This window comes from Haliotis rubra, unplaced genomic scaffold (assembly GCF_003918875.1).
Source record: "Haliotis rubra isolate DU_JTF1 unplaced genomic scaffold, ASM391887v1 Scf35, whole genome shotgun sequence".
Lineage (NCBI taxonomy): Eukaryota > Metazoa > Mollusca > Gastropoda > Lepetellida > Haliotidae > Haliotis > Haliotis rubra.
Genome location: NW_025767024.1, coordinates 3,294,730 through 3,312,201, shown reverse-complemented (window position 1 = coordinate 3,312,201; position 17,472 = coordinate 3,294,730). Strand labels below are relative to the sequence as shown.

At 39.6% G+C, this 17,472-nt stretch overlaps 1 protein-coding gene across 1 annotated transcript in view; it reads right to left on the bottom strand.

Annotated features, from left to right (window-relative positions):
* Positions 1-17,472, bottom strand: part of LOC124284975 — a 96,169-nt gene that overhangs the window by 40,932 nt on the left and 37,765 nt on the right. Inside the window, 15 exon segments of the mRNA XM_046721104.1 lie at positions 565-662; positions 1,351-1,526; positions 1,999-2,085; positions 3,317-3,526; positions 4,178-4,244; positions 5,957-6,138; positions 6,926-7,046; positions 7,497-7,681; positions 9,118-9,330; positions 10,566-10,709; positions 11,365-11,433; positions 12,019-12,180; positions 12,731-12,871; positions 13,574-13,714; positions 17,013-17,156. Coding sequence (XP_046577060.1) covers positions 565-662; positions 1,351-1,526; positions 1,999-2,085; positions 3,317-3,526; positions 4,178-4,244; positions 5,957-6,138; positions 6,926-7,046; positions 7,497-7,681; positions 9,118-9,330; positions 10,566-10,709; positions 11,365-11,433; positions 12,019-12,180; positions 12,731-12,871; positions 13,574-13,714; positions 17,013-17,156 — 2,140 coding nt within the window.

Sequence of the window (17,472 nt, the reverse complement as noted above, 5' to 3'; positions counted from 1 at the left end):
ATGAAGTCTGACGTTGCTTGGAACTGGATAGAAAACATAACTAAGGTATGGTTTGTTTGTAAGCAACATAAAGTGATGTAGAGGTTCTATATACGTATGAACAATGTTCAGGGGGTACAAAGGTCGGTTTATCACCGGATAACAGGATATTTTTTTAAGATAATGTAATGAGATAATTTGATGCATAATAATATGATATTAACAATATGATAATGATATAATAAGATAATGTGTGCATACATTGAACCATTTAAGTTGTCACTCCTAACAATGCCCTGCCTCTACGTGTACTCTAAGCTACTAGAATAATTGTATCTTTGCAATGTCTTTTGTATGAATATAATTATGTAGCCGTAATTGTCCATAAAAGCAGGATTCGTTTTATCAGAGTTCCACTGTGAAAACTCGAATTTGGAATTCAGATCATGCTGACAATTTGTGCATAAGTTTAAAGCGGGTAAACTTTGTCATATACTGCTTTCAGAAACTTTATTTACATATTCTGTTGTTTAAAACACCGGGTGTTTTGCACTTCAACCACTAGGCTACTCAAGAGTCCCTTACCTCCAAATCTAAATGTACTGCTTCGGTTGTGACGGCGGTGCTGGAACCACAAACACCTCCTGACACCGTCCCCTGTGTGGGCGTGATGGTGGCGCCACCTGCAATATTTACCAGGTAGATACAATAATATAATGCATACAAATGAATACAGACAAATACAGAACAGACAATATGTTACTAAAGGGTTTATAGTTCGAAAACTAATAAACTTATAATACAAGTGAGTAATCAAAACATTCACTCAAACTCTGTGATTTGTTTACATGTTCTGTTGGTGTCGTGTTCACTACGAGGGAAGGGCGGTGGGGTAGCCTTGGACAAAAAGATTCGTTGTGCTCGTCCATCCGCTCGAAGACCTGGCTGTTCGAATCCCCGTAACAAACATGGGTACAATGTGTGAAGCTTTTTATTTTTCTGGTGTCCCCGTCCGTGATTGTTGTTTCATTGGAATATTGTTTTCGAGTTAGAAAAGCGGCGTGAGCCAACGGACTCAGTCAGTCTACATTCAGTCGGGTTCCTAACGGCTGTGGTCAAAACTCCATGTTTCTTACCTATATCTGTCGAACAAAAGAAAGCGTAAGCTTCAAAATTGGATTTGATTATAAATTTATGGAAACGTTGTTTAGCTTAAAACAGTCTCCAAAACACTGCACACTGAAGAACCAAAACACAACTATGATTACTGTATGAAATACATAACCATTGAGAACTGCTACCCATTGTTTCATTTTCAGCGACCATCTACAGCTTCTTCTGCCTGGCAGTGCATTCGGACACACGACTCACCTGTCTGGGCAGCGGTGGACAGGTCGATCTTCTTACAGATGATGGAGGTGGTGCCACGAGTGGGGACGTAGAGGACCATCTTGCCGTTCACGTAGAGCCACATGTCATCACCGCCACCAATGGTGATGGTCTCGGTGCCTTGGTACACAATCCCCATTCGGATGACTGAGATGAACCTGAACAATATTTTGCGTGGTTAACAGCGTTAAATGAGACAAGCTAATGGTGGATGTAATTGCGTCCCATGCGGATGGGTTGTGACGCTAACGAGCAAGACCATCTGATTCATTCGGTCTACGTACATGAAAGGTTACTGGGGCTCAACTCCTACCCGAAAGCCCCTAGACAGACGAATATCGGACGGTAGCTTTTGTTGTCAACACATTCTGTAGCTATGTCCTGTTCAACATGGTTAAAGCGTGAAGCATCATAGAGGGAGCGGCATAAAAACATACTCACTCAGTCACACATAGGAATGAACTACATGCTGATCGGTTCATCAGTTTGGTTCATCCAATGAGTATGCCTGAATTGCTCTGGCCGTTAGACCTATGTACAATGGGATTAAACCACAAGATGTTCCTAAAGTCAAGAACGTATACACTACATACATGAGGACTCCTTTATTACCTAAAATATCCATCTTACCCAAAGTTGTGCGTTGTTCCTCCACAGTCCTTTTGCTCGTTCCCATTGCCGAAGTCATCGACAGGGAAGAAGGATCCGGCACTGTACCTGCAACATCACCCATCACATAATCACATCACCCACCCATCACATCATCCATCACATCATCCATCACATCACCCACCCATCACATCACCCATCACATCATCCATCACCATCACATCACCCATCACATCACCATCACATCACCCATCACATCATCCATCATCATCACATCACCCATCACATCACCATCACATCATCCATCACATCACCCATCACATCATCCATCACATCACCCATCACATCATCCATCACATCACCCATCACATCATCCATCACATCACCATCATCACCCATCCATCACATCCATCACATCATCCATCATCCATCACATCATCACATCCATCACATCATCCATCACATCCATCCCATCACATCCATCACATCATCCATCCATCACCCATCACATCATCCATCACATCACCCATCACCCATCCGTCACATCATCCATCACATCATCCCATCATCCATCACATCATCCATCACATCATCCATCCATCACCCATCACATCATCATCATCCATCCATCATCCATCATCCATCACATCACCCATCACATCATCCATCCCATCACCCATCACCCATCACCCATCACATCATCCATCACATCACCCATCACCCATCCGTCACATCCTTCACATCATCCATCACATCACCCATCACATCATCCATCACATCATCCATCACATCATCCATGACATCACCATCATCCAACTTCATCTCGCAGAATACTAAAATTCAACACAGAGGGTTACATAGTGCACTCTACCCACCAAACAACATATAAACCAAGGGAGAGAAACAAAAATCTAATGTACGAAAGAGTTAATTTTCCAGTTTGAACATGCTAATACATTTCAATAGTAAATATTTCTAATTTGATAGTATTTAAGAAAAAACGTTTCCGCTAAATAGGCTATTTCAAATAAACTTTCTTAAAAGATGTTCAAGACCACCCGATTCATGGCTTGACAATAACAATTCTAGCAATATTAAAGAATCCGGTGATCCTTAACGCCTTTGAGTAGTATATATCAATATGGACATTTCAACCGTGCCCCTTACAGTGAAACCTTCAATCGAGCTTAAGCATCTCAAATATCGTAAACTTGTCACTTTATGACCCCATTTGTGTCGAACGGCGGACACTTCGACATGTGTCAAATTAACGAGGTATGCAGTGTTTCGCTCTGGTCAATACACATATAACACACAACTTCATAAGTATATTTTCTACCTGTAGAGCGGTGGCGCATTGGACAGGTTCTCTAAGGTAATGGTTCCGTTCAGTTCTCTATTGACTCCGTCTTTTCTTAAGAACCAGTCCGAGAAGGAATCTGCGGCAGGGTTGTTAGACTGGGCCAGCCAGCCTCCGTAGGGACTCGAGATGTATCTGGGTTCAGCGATGATCCCTTCCGACAACCCCGCAAAATCGGGGTGTATTGCACTGCAAGAAAGAAAGATGTCCGACAAAATGAACACCCACTGAAGGTTTGGATAATTAAAACGAAATGCTTTTCCGCTTTAGATGACTAGGCGGAATGTATTGCGAGTTTTATCTTTACGACATCACGTTGTTATGATCCAATGTTAAGGAAGTATTTTAGAAACAAATCTAAGTTAGTGAAGAGGGTTAAACGATGATTTAAATCATTCTTCAGTAAAATACTGACATGTCAGATAAATGTAAGAGGAAAATCGGAAGCAGATCTTGAACGTTTTCCACTCTGCAGTTCATTCATCAGCGCCATGAGCAAGACGCGTCTGAGGCATGTGATTCTGCATAGCGAATGGTGAGTGAACGCCGCTTTTAGCGATATTCCAGCAATATCACGGCGAGGGACACCAGAAATGGGCTTCACACATTGTACCCATGTGGGGAATCGAACCCGGGTTTTCGGCGTGATGAGCGAACGCTTTATCCACTAGGCTACCCCATCGCCCCTCAAAGCAAAAGGGTCCCCAAGAGTCACTTTGTACTGAGTGTCATGATCTACCAGTCCGTTTGCGTATAGCAATATGACCAAATATTCATTCGCATTTAATCTGAACATTTTAACTGATTTGTAGAGTAAAAAGGCGAGAGGGAACATCCTACCTGAAGTCATAGTAGAATATCGGCAGTCCTAGGCCAACATCGACGACGGTGTTATTTTCGGGCGTAGCTGAAATAGACGAATAATGCATTAGTGAATACGTTTATGCTATTTACGCCAGCCACCAAATTTTAGCACGGCAATTGTAAACAAATGGACCACACAAAGCAGTGACGGACATAATGTACATGGTTGAAAGCTTTGCCGTGTTGCCTAGTAGTGGTGTTCCGATTAATATAAATAATCGAAGATAGGTCGCAGTGACCAAACGACCAAGCAATCGATCACATTTTCTCATAATCGAACATAAACGATTTTGGAACTACTGTTTTAGTCTTTGAAATACTTGACAATGGAACATATCGTTGAAGTTGTCAGGGCCTGAAAACGTGTTTAATTTTTAGAAAACTTACTTCACTAACTGAAAAACCATGACTGAATATTTCTTGAAGACTCCAGGAAGTTTATGTTCATGATATATAAGTCATCACTTTAAAGTAGCAAGTTGCATCATGTTATACATATCTGCAATAACAACCTGGATAGGAAAATCTGAAAAATGACGCTAACCAATTTTTGTCGATGATTGTTCGTTGGTAATCATCAATTGTGAGATTTAAACCAATTCCCAACACTATTGCCTTGTCTTCTGTATGTTGGCTATATAACATTGTATTCAGCAGTGTTCCAACTCTATAACAGAATAATCGAGTCTAGACCATGCAGTCCAGTGGATGAAATCATGAGCCTGTTACTATGCAAGTAGGATTCGATGACGTGCTTTAACAAAGTCAGATAGCCTGATTGCCCAATCGCGTCCATTGCCTCTTACGACAAGCATGGCTTCTCAATTTTAACCCGGATCTCTATGGGTCATGTTCCTTGTCAAGTTGAGTGCTAATAGACAAAGAAAATGGCTTATTCTGCCCTGCGTTTCTATCGGTGATCTTGAAAGGACCGTCCCTTTCATATACTTACAAACAACATAACTATTAATTTCAAGTAAAGCGATTGTAGTGTTAAATAATTTATGCTTTTGTCAAACAATTGGGCATGTTGATAGGATAATAAGCAACTGATGCAATAATAACATTTGTACTCTTTTTATAGAAATTTGCCTAACCAAACATGGGTAACTAATATATGTGTTAAAGACATATGCAACAATAAATGCACATTTTATACTGAGTTCTAATTTTGAGTCATTTTCAATATTTGGGAGACATGAAATTTTAATATTTCTTTCTGTTTATAAATCAAAAAGCAAATATTTTATTGATTTATGTTGTAATGTCATGTATAATACTAGTAAGTAATATAAGTTGTATGCTTCTCTCGAGGGTAATACGGTCTGATGTACGTCTTTTTGTAGCAGTGTCACCTGAATCAGTAGCAAGGATACTGTCTCTTTGGAACAATCTGACACCTCTGTCAAAGTCTCAAACTATCATCGAAAACCATCATAACTTATCAAATTGATTTTATTGAACTGAATTCTGAGGGTCACCCATAAAACTTGCGTCAAGTTGACTCGTATGATAATATTTTGAGATTCTTATACAAAATTGTTGCGTCAAATACGCAGGAATCATGCGTCATGTAAAACCCTGTTTATAAGAAAGTCTGAAATTAATTTCTCGTTTTATCAAAATACGTTTTAAAAATATATTCAATATGAAACGTCACTGAGGAAATGTCAGTAACCTATGTAATCACTCTAGTGCCAAAACAATATTGCCATACATCGTGTCCCCTATTAATTTCAGTGAGTGCTTTGGTACCTGGAGTGGATGCAGTGTGGAAGAGAGCCGGCTCGCTGTAGCCGCTGACGATGCCGTCGACGGCAGCCGTGACGGCACACACGTACTCCGAGTCCGGCTTCACGGTCATGATCACACTTGTTGCGTTAATATCCGTCGTCAGTATGTCTCCTTTTGAACCAGTGCAGGTTGCAGTGTAGGAGCTGAGGGATATAATTCATTACAAAAATAAATGGATCTCTTAGACAAAGTAGTCTGTTCATTTTTCGTATTCAAAGTTCAATGTTTGTTGTATGAATAAGCATGGTCACGATGCAAATATTGAAACAAATATTGTATAATTTAAGGTATATCTACTGAAACACTAAACTCCAATGTCGGTCTCTCTCTCTCTCTCTCTCTCTCTCTCTCTCTCTATATATATATATATATATATATATATATACACACACATATATATATATATTATATATATATATATAGGGGTTGTACGCGCGCCTATGTGCTCAATATAAGTCCACTAATGCATATAATGTTTAAGGTCCTTTTAACACCCATGATATCATTGCAAGCCAAATGAATAAAGATTATCACATGATATCACATGATATATGTGTTGTGTAATATTTACAAATTTTAAAAACCCATGTCCAAGAGTGTCCTTATATATATACCACCGAGGATGAGCCCCCTCAGAATTACTTTCTACTATCAAATCTATGTACGAACGACCTTTCGAGAGTGAACCAAATAAATAGTTAAACTTTCAATATGTACAAATGTTCTATTTTAAGTATATCCTGTTACATGATATAAAAAAAGGGTCATTTAAATGAAGTGTCATTAAATATTATTTCCATTTCTGGTATGGTTGAAAAACGTCTGCACCCAAAGGCCTTAATTTTGTAAGTAAATATTTCGGGGTGAAATGTTGGTCCGGCTCTGAAATGGCGTTGTGATGAAGACGTCTGCTGACACAACACAACCTACACGATAGTGTCGTTGCTGAGGAGCTTCTTATCCTTCTCCAGCTCGGAGTTCTGGTATAGTGGCCTCGTCCACGTGACGTTAACGCTGTTGCCGTCCACAGCGCCACGGACGTTGGTCGCCGCTGTACAATAAGGCCATGCATTAGAAACATGTAATCATCGCTGAGAATTTTGTTTACAGTAATGGACAAAACAATTGCATTTAGGTCCACGTTTGGAGAAAGTTTATTTCTGTAGAATGACGTTAGAACTGATCCCCACCAGCTCGCACCATGTTGTATTGAGCTACCAACTGTACACTTGAAATATGGAAACATCTGCGTTTCCATTTTACTAATAATGGTTGTAACAAAGTTGTGATTGTGATTTTAGGCTTTTTTTTCTTGTTCGGTTATGTAACCTTAGGCGACACGTTAATTGTACACGCTATGATAGAACTAAAACACTATTCAAAGTAGTCTGGAACTAAACTCTCACCTATTGCAGGGATCCTACGTTGAGTGTCAACAATGATAATATTTGAGATAACCGTCTCGATAATGTGTATCAATGTATCACTGAAAACATCTTACCACATATATACCTTTCTTTGTCCCCTTTCATGAAAAACTTTGAGTCTTTTTCAAACGCTATGCCAAGTAGAACTCCTGCCGTCACATTTGGCTGTGAACAGTTACCTCCCTTTACCACAGTGTAGACCTCGGCAAGGGTTCGATACAAATCGCAGGTACACACAAAGGCGTTGTTGGTCAAGTCTCTGCAACAATAGTTGTGGCTGTATTAATGCATACATACATACATACATACATACATACATACATACATACATACATACATACACTGTCCTCCAAGACACTAGGTCAAGGAAATCTGTGTCTAATGGAATGGATGTGTCTTCCTGAATAAATATGAGGCACAAAAAGATCGGATGTCCAATTTCTCTCCCAAACCTTTGAACCGCTAACATCAGGGTCAGAATTACTCTTCAACAACCGATGCTTGTCGTAAAAAGTGACGAAAAGGATCAGATGGTCTGGCTGAATGCCAGGGTAAGTACGTTACAAAATTCCAACTACGTAGATCGATGCTCGTTATGTCAATCACTGGATTGTCTTATCCAGACTTGATTTAGAAGACGATGTCGCACAACTGGGTTAGTGCGATGTTAAACAACATTCTGAACCATGACATTGAAACCGATGCATATTGTGATATAATAATCAGTCTAGTGCCACGTAGTGTGTACAAAAGCAAATCTAGCTCAGTCAGCTCTATTCCACGATTTCCTAGTCAACTACATAGCTGACATTGCCACGATGTTAAATATTATTCTGTTTGAATACTTGGTTCAGTCTCACGATATGATCAAGCTTGCAAACAGGTTATATTAATGTGGAGCGTGACATTCGCTTATGACCACATGGGTACATCGTGTAGGTCCTTATCATTACATCATACCAATGCAAAAGTTAAACATGGCAGATATAAAGAACACGGTCACGTTTCTCAAGATCAGGGGCTCCTTTCACGAAGCAACCTTTACTAAGGTTAACCTGAACTACCATTCTTTAACATTGCACTAAGGTTACCTTAGTGACTTACGATCACCTTTGCTTTGTGAAAGGAGGCCCTGGCCTTTAACAGAGAAACAATGTGACTGTAGGACTACAATATTACTTAATGACAAAGGAAACTGTAATGTTATTTTCGAAATTACAGGAAATAAGACATAAATCACAAAGTTGTGTGTGTTCGATAATGTGATAGTGTTTTTCGTCAGTTGTGTGTTCTGGTGACACCATGTGGAGGCCATACTCGATACAGAATTGCCATATCACATGACGTTACCAAATGGCGCAGTTTAACGTCTTATTGACGTTATCACAAATCACGCCTATCACAATGAGGCCTCACGTTGTTTTCTTTATATGTTTTCATAAGCAAACATCAATCTCTTTATTCGCCACTGTATTACAGTTTACATAGTTCGCGTTTCTTTTGGAACTGAGTATATATAAAACGTCAATGCAGATGAATAGTATTACCCTTGATGATTCTCAGAAACAGATTTCATTTGTTGTAAAGAGGAAAACAGCAGTTCAAATCATGAGTAGGGACAAATCAGTGATGGTATCAAAATGGTAAGCATGCAATCTCGTTAGTACATTATAAAGATTTATTTTGTACACGTACATGTTAGTCAGCGTTGCGTTCAGGTAATCAAAGGCGCCGACCTCGATGGATGTGAGGAGGTTATCCGACAAGACTATTGACGAAAGAACGGAACCATTCTTGGCACCGGGGAAGTGGTACAGCAGGTTCTTGGAGAGATCCAGCGTCTTGAGGTTCAACATTGGATCCATCAGCCCTTTTGGCCATGTAACGATGTCATTTTCACTGAGATCTCTGTGAACAATAGTTAACAACAGTAGACCGGTTAGTTGACTATAAACAATAGAAGACCGGTTAGTTGACTGTAAACAATAGTAGACTGGTTAGTTGACTGTAAACAATTGTAGACTGGTCAGTTGACTGTAAACAATAGTAGACCGGTTAGTTGACTGTAAACAATAGTAGACCGGCTAGTTGACTGTAAACAGAAGTAGACCGGCTAGTTGACTGTAAACAATAGTAGACCTGTTAGTTGACTGTAAACAATAGTAGACCGGTTAGTTGAGTGCAAACAATAGTAGACCGGTTAGTTGACTGTAAACAATAGTAGATCGGTTAGTTGACTGTAAACAATCATAGACCAGTTAGTTGACTATAAACAATAGTAGACTGGTTAGTTGACTGTAAACAATAGTAGACCGGTTAGTTGACAGTAAACAATAGTAGACCGGTTAGTTGACTGTAAACAATAGTAGACCGGTTAGTTGACTGTAAACAATAGTAGACCGGTTAGTTGACTGTAAACAATAGTAGACCAGTTAGTTGACTGTAAACAATAGTAGACCGGTTAATTGACTATAAACAATCATAGACCGGTTAGTTGACTGTAAACAATAGCAGACCGGTTAGTTGACTATTAACAATCGTAGACCGGTTAGTTGACTATAAACAATAGTAGACCGGTTAGTTGACTATAAACAATAGTAGACTGGTTAGTTAACTATAAACAATAGTAGACCGGTTAGTTGACTATAAACAATAGTTGACCGGTTAGTTGACTGTAAACAATAGTAGACTGGTAAGTCGACTGTCAAAAATTGTAAAATTGTCAATTGACTGTACAAAGCTCTGGCAGACTGGTCAACTGACCGTCAATTTTACAGTAGCCCCAGAAGTATCCCAGATCTTTCAAATTACATGAATGGCGGTTGGGTAGCCTAGTGGTTAAAGCGTTCGCTCGTCACACCGAAGACCCGGGTTCGATTCCCCACATGGGTACAATGTGTGAAGCCCATTTCTGGTGTCCCCCGCCGTGATATTGCTGGAATATTGCTAAAAGCGGCGTAAAACTAAAGTCACTCACTCAAATTACATGAATATAAAAGATAGCATATAATAAAATCGATTTGTGATTTTAAATAATATTATCAAATGAGAATTCGTATCAAACATACTTATGAATAATTCTAAAACCTGAATAAAAATCGTTTCAGCAACTGAAATAGTTTATATTTTTCGACAAAACTCACAGTTTATTCGTATTGATGAGAGAATCAAAGGACCCGTTCTTGATTTCCGTCAGCTGATTGCCTTTCAGGTTGATGTCGTACATGTTGGTCAGGCCGTCGAAGGCGTCGTCGGGAAGAGCTGATATCAGGTTATAGGAAATGTCCCTGCAAGGGTACGTCTTATTTGACCATACGACCTGGCTCGCATGTCAACAATGTTCAAAACACGTGGCTATAAAATATATCTGATACAGATTATGATAAAACATACAGAAAGTATCACCTAAAGCACACTATATTTAGACGCTGAATGGCATTTTTAACAAGGGTCTGCATCTTTTCCCGCGTGTCCCAAATGACACCGATTGGGCGTAAATTCCTATTTCAATTAGAAATAATATTTGAAATAACTTAACATATACGCGACAAATAATTTTCTATATTCATAATAAATGTCTGCCAGAAGCAGAGTAAAAATGCCATGGATGCCCGAAATCTCTAATATGCTGCCTGTCGTTCTGGAGAGTTGCGTCCCTTAACATTACCAGGATCCAATGATCGGGATTTGATGTGGGCACTATGCAGTCAAACACTGACCTACGATTGTCTCGAAGTAAGACCTGATCTTTGACTAACTCCTTTAGTCATCATTTTACAACTGTGTCGAACTTCGGATAACACGAAGTACTTACGTATCTCCATTTGACTTCGACCAAACGGTGTTTGTACTTGTGTATAAATCTGTATTACCTACTTATATTTAAACAATATTTACAATTACACTAATACATGTATTTCTAAATATATATACTGTACTTACATGTATGTCATTTTATTCTCCAAGAAAATGTCCCGAGGGAAATTTGTGAGTTTGTTGTAAGCAAGGCTCCTGAAATCAAAAGAAATTAAATTTCAACTTAAGTCGTACAATTTCTCGTGATCAGGGCCTCACACAAAATTTCAAGTAAATTAGTATAGGTTCCCAGTATAGAATACAGTCTAACTGGGACATGAATACGAATACTTTCATAGTATTTCACAAATCTTTAAAGTGGGATTATGTGACCCGGTTTGGGGTAGATTGCTGCCAAGAACAGGTAATTCTGTGCCACGTTATAACCTAGACATTTGAGTTGTTCGGTTAATACTGGCAAAATGTTTAGATTAGACACACTTGAATCTTAATTTCGTGAATCAAATTTGTTAGAACTGCCGATTGAATAAGGGCCAACAATCACCAGTTCTACAGGGAATTAGTTCCCTCGGAACAAATATTCCCAGTGCAATTGTATCGTGGAACGTTTTCCTTGTCAAAACTGTCAATAGGAATAGCTGCCCTTGACAAAAAGTAAGCACGAAGGAACAATTTCACTACAGGAAAATATACCCTTTGACACTAGTCTCTTCTAATGTACGTACCATTGCATTGCTTTTCCGACGGAATACATATATAACTACAGTTATTCATACAAACCGTCTCAATGGGTACGTACACCAAAGCCACTGGACGTTTTCTACAAGATCCGGAGGTAACATTTGGAGGTTGTTGTTACGAAGGTCGAAGGCGCTCTTCACCTGTGACGTGTCTGAAAACATCTTTCCGTAGATTGCTTTCAGTTGTACGCTGAACATGACGCTAGAACAGACATTAACGTTAAAATATTAACGGCAACACCCTTTCCATATTCATAAGAGATGATGGTCGATTCAGACTCTATGGTATGCATGTGTTTATGAATCACTATCAATATTGATGATACCAAGGTGAGCGTATTATGACTCTGATGGAACCCATCACAAACACATGCAAATGCAAGTCAATTGTTCACATGAAACAAAGGTATGGGAACCAAAGGTACAAGTCAATAGGGATTTGCATAGGGCATTATTCCTGTCATCGATGAGTCAGATATGGAACGCGTCTCTTGGGGAATATTGATTCTTTCAAACATTTTTATAACTATGTAAATATCAGAACCAATCTTCATACTGCAACATAATGTTTAACCATCCACCTTCATCTTCTTCTGGTAAATGAGAACATCTTTGGTAAGGTCCCCACAGCAGGCGTGAAGATGGTAATTAATTACCAAGTAAGGAACATAGTGAAGCAATGGTTTTCACGACCATGTTTCTGGAAGAACAATTATGTATGCAAAGGAGGCATATATTCTTTTTGTACTTACAAATACTCAAGTACGTTCTGTCCGGCGAATATTCCTTCCTCCACGTAGTCGATTGTATTTTCAGTCAGATACAAATACCGGGTTTCAATGTTCTCGAACGTGGCAGTCTTCAGATGGTTGATGTTGATAAACTGAAGAAACCTGTGAGACAAACATACAGTGAGTGAGTCTATTATATATTAGATTACAAACAGTGTTCCAAAGAAAGGCAATAACCCTACCACATGACGGCGGCTTGCATTAGTCGAATTTGGCCCAGACAAACCGTATCACGCAATCAACTGGGTCGTACCTTTTGATCTATTAAGTCGCAACCAGGTTTTTTTTTACACCGCATTGGGCAATATTCCAGCTATGTGACGGAGGTCGATATACAAGTCTAGTCTGGACCAGAAAAATCAGAGATTGAGTTCGTGAGTCTCGATCTGCAATTGGGTGAGTGAGTGGGTTTAGTTTTACGCCGCACTCAGCAATATTCCAGCTATATGGCGACGGTCTGTAAATAATCGAGTCTGGACCAGACAATCCAGTGATCAACAGCATGAACATCGGTCTACGCAATTGGGAAGCGATGACATGTGTCAACCCAGTCAGCGAGCCTGACCACCCGATCCCGTTAGTCGCCTCTTACGACAAGCATGGGTTACTGAAGGTTCATTCTAACCCGGACCTTCACGGGTTCTGCAATTGGGATACGATGACATGCATCATACAAGTCATGGTACCTGACCGTCTTATCCCGTCAGTCAAACAAACATTGATTGTTGCAGGCCAATTCTAACCCTGATGGTAACGAGGTGCTTGTGAACTGATATTTGGTGTATGTGCATATATAATACTTACAAGTCCTGCAGCTGCAGATCTCTGAAGGCGTAGGGCTCGATGACCCAGAGAGGATTGTTGTTTAGGGTCATGTCTGGAGTCCCCTTGATGTTCACGAAGGCGTTGGGTCCAAGCAGCGCAATCTGGTTATCGGACAAGTCTCTGAAATAGAGGTGTTATCAATGTGTTCAAAGACAAGTCTCTGAAATAGACGTGTTGTATGTGTTCTCATGGTCACTTAAAGTCTTCTGTTATCCACATGCTCTAAAACAAGTGTCTTAAATAGAGGTGTTATCAATATGTTCACGTGTTATCTATGTGCTTAACGACAAGTCACTGAAATAGAGGTGTTATCAATGTGTTCAAAGACAAGTCTCTGAAATAGACGTGTTGTATGTGTCCCCATGGTCACTTAAAGTCTTCTGTTATCCACATGCTCTAAAACAAGTCTCTTAAATAGAGGTGTTATCAATATGTTTACGTGTTATTTGTGCGCTTTACAAGTCACTGAAATAGAGGTGTTATCAATATGTACACGTGTTATCTATGTGCTTTACAAGTCACTGAAATATAGGTGTTATCAATGTGTTCACGTGTTGTGTATGTGCTTTACAAGTCACTGAAATAGAGGTGTTATCATTATGTTTACGCGTTATCTATGTGCTTTAGAAGTCACTGAAATAGAGGTGTTATCAATGTGTTCACGTGTTATCTATGTGCTTTAGAAGTCACTGAAATAGAGGTGTTATCAATATGTTCACGTGTTATCTATGTGCTTTACAAGTCACTGAAATAGAGGTGTTATCAATGTGTTCACGTGTTGTGTATGCGCTTTACAAGTCACTGAAATAGAGGTGTTATCAATATGTTCACGTGTTTTGTGTGCTTTTATGTGCTTTACAAGTCACTGAAATAGAGGTGTTATCAATATGTTCACGTGTTGTGTATGTGCTTTACAAGTCACTGAAATAGAGGTGTTATCAATATGTTCACGTGTTATCTATGTGCTTTACAAGTCACTGAAATAGAGGTGTTATCAATATGTTCACGTGTTATCTATGTGCTTTACAAGTCACTAAAATAGAGGTGTTATCAATGTGTTCACGTGTTATCTATGTGCTTTACAAGTCACTGAAATAGAGTTGTTATCAATATGTTCACGTGTTGTCTATGTGCTTTACAAGTCACTGAATATAGAGTGTTATCAATATGTTCACGTGTTATCTATGTGCTCTACAAGTCACTTCGATAGAGGTGTTATCAATGTGTTCACGTGTTATCTATGTCATATGTGCCTTACAAGTCACTGAATTAGAGGTGTTATCAATATGTTCATGTGTTGTCTATGTGCTTTACAAGTCACTGAATTAGAGGTGTTATCAATATGTTCACGTGTTATCTATGTGCTTTACAAGTCACTGAAATAGAGGTGTTATCAATGTGTTCACGTGTTATCTGTTGCTCTACAAGTCACTGAAATAGAGGTGTTATTAATGTATTCACGTGTTGTCTATGTGCTTTAGAAGTCACTGAAATAGAGGTGTTATCAATATGTTCACGTGTTTTCTATGTGCTTTACAAGTCACTGAAATAGAGGTGTTATCAAAGTGTTCACGTGTTATCTATGTGCTTTCCGTCAAGTCACTTAAATAGAGGTGTTACCAATGTGTTCAAAGACAAGTCACTGAAATCCACAAATGTTCTATACCTTCTGAGAAAAGTCACTTCGATAGAGCTGTTATCAATGTGGTCACTTAAATAACAGTGAGTGAATGAGTGAGTTTAGTTTTACGCCGCTTTTAGCAATATTCCAACTATATCACGGCGGGGGGACACCAGAAATGGGCTTCACACATTGTACCCATGTGGGGAATCGAACCCGTGTCTTCGGCGTGACGAGCGGACGCTTTAACCATTAGGCTACCCCACCGCCTCATATGGGTTAACAACGTGCTACAAGACAAATCACTGCACGTGTTATGAGACAAGTCCTAAGGAAGTCATTGAAATGCACATACTGCCAGTGTTATCTCAGATTAAACAAGCTCTGACAAACGGCAGAGTTTCTGAAACGTAATGCCCGTTCGTGGAATGTTGGACTTACTGTCTTATCATAGAAATAATTAAATACAATAGAGCGGTCATTGCCGGTGAGGTGAAGGTGTCATATACAATTTGTGATGATTGATGTTAAGTTACTGATATCAATTGCGTTTGTGATGATGATGATGATGATGATGATGATTGATGATGATGATGATGTTATGACGATAAAGGAAATATTAACGGTTTTGCGTTTATCTTTTATGCATAATGGAATCTGTTTTTTGCATATAATGGAGACTGGTTATTGTCTGGCTTTGACTGATCTATGATTGTGCTTCTGGTCTCAACCTCGCTAGTTTATCCATAATCTGAACAGCATATGCTGAGCCAGTTACGTGTGAGTAGTGCTACAGGTAAACCTTTTCGTAATAATAATAATAATAACAATGCTAATATTTGCGCCTAGAATCCAACATGATGCTGCTCTCTGGCGTTACATTATTACCCTGACGACTTTCAAAGCTGCTACTAAGCGCTTCGCGCGACCGTACAGTTCCGTACATCCGCTTCTCATGTACCCATTTTGAACAGCTGGGTGGACTGAGTGCAATGTGGACGAATGATGGAACACAGTATGAGACTCCACCGGGATTCGAACCCAGGCCTTTGGCGTGAGAGGCAAGCATGCTAACCACTACACCACTGTGCTCAGTTTTCCTGTAATCTTCCTTCGCTCTCTGAAGTTTTAAGCCCAACGGAACCTGTTTCCGCAGGTAATCGAGCTCAAGGGTGATTAGTCTCCGACGTTGTCGTTTCATATTTGCACGTAATTGTGATACTGATGATGACCATGACGATGACTGTGATGCCGACGACGATGATGATGTGATGGTGATATTCATGATGATGACGATGCTCATGGTGGTGGTGATGATGATGATAACGATCGTGAGGAGGAGGAAAATGAAGACGATGATGTTTAATAATGATGGATGATGATGATGATGATGTTAATGAAAATGAAGACGATGATGTTTAATGATGGATAGATGATGATGATGATGATGATGTTAATGGTCGTGAGGAGGAGGGAAATGAAGACGATGATGTTTAATGATGGATAGATGATGATGATGATGATGATGATGATGTTAATGGTCGTGAGGAGGAGGGAAATGAAGACGATGATGTTTAATGATGGATAGATGATGATGATGATGATGATAACGGTCGCGAGGAGGAGGAAAATGAAGACGACGATGTTTAATAATGGATAGATGATGATGATGATGATGATGATGATGATGATGATGATGATGATGATGATGACGACGACGACGATGATGATAACGGTCGTGAGGAGGAGGAAAGCAACAGAAAAGGCAGATGTTTATGAATATATTGACCAACTCACAGTTTGACATTGCAAGTCAGATTTGTGAAGGTCCCAGGTCGGACCTCGGTGATGCGATTGTGATGAAGGAGGAGCTCGTTCACCTCCAGGTTGTTGAAGTCTCCGCCATTGGGTAGCTCCGTCAGTCGGTTATAATGGAGATGTCTGAAACCACACAAACACACATACTGAACACTGGACAATTAGTACTGTTTCAGATATTGTTATACAATGGTCTTTAAAGCGATCGCCCGTCACACCTGTCCGGATGTGATTCCGTGTTACGATACAATGTGCGAAGCCGATTTCTGATGTCAACTGCCGTATAATTGGAATATCACCAAAAGTGGCATAAAACCATTCTCACTTGCTCGTTTGTTCCAAGAATATCGTGGAAGGCGCATGAAACAATTCCAGCTCATTTAAGTATGAAACAAATCAGTACATCCTCTTTAGATCTCATCTATGTGTTGAGCGATTA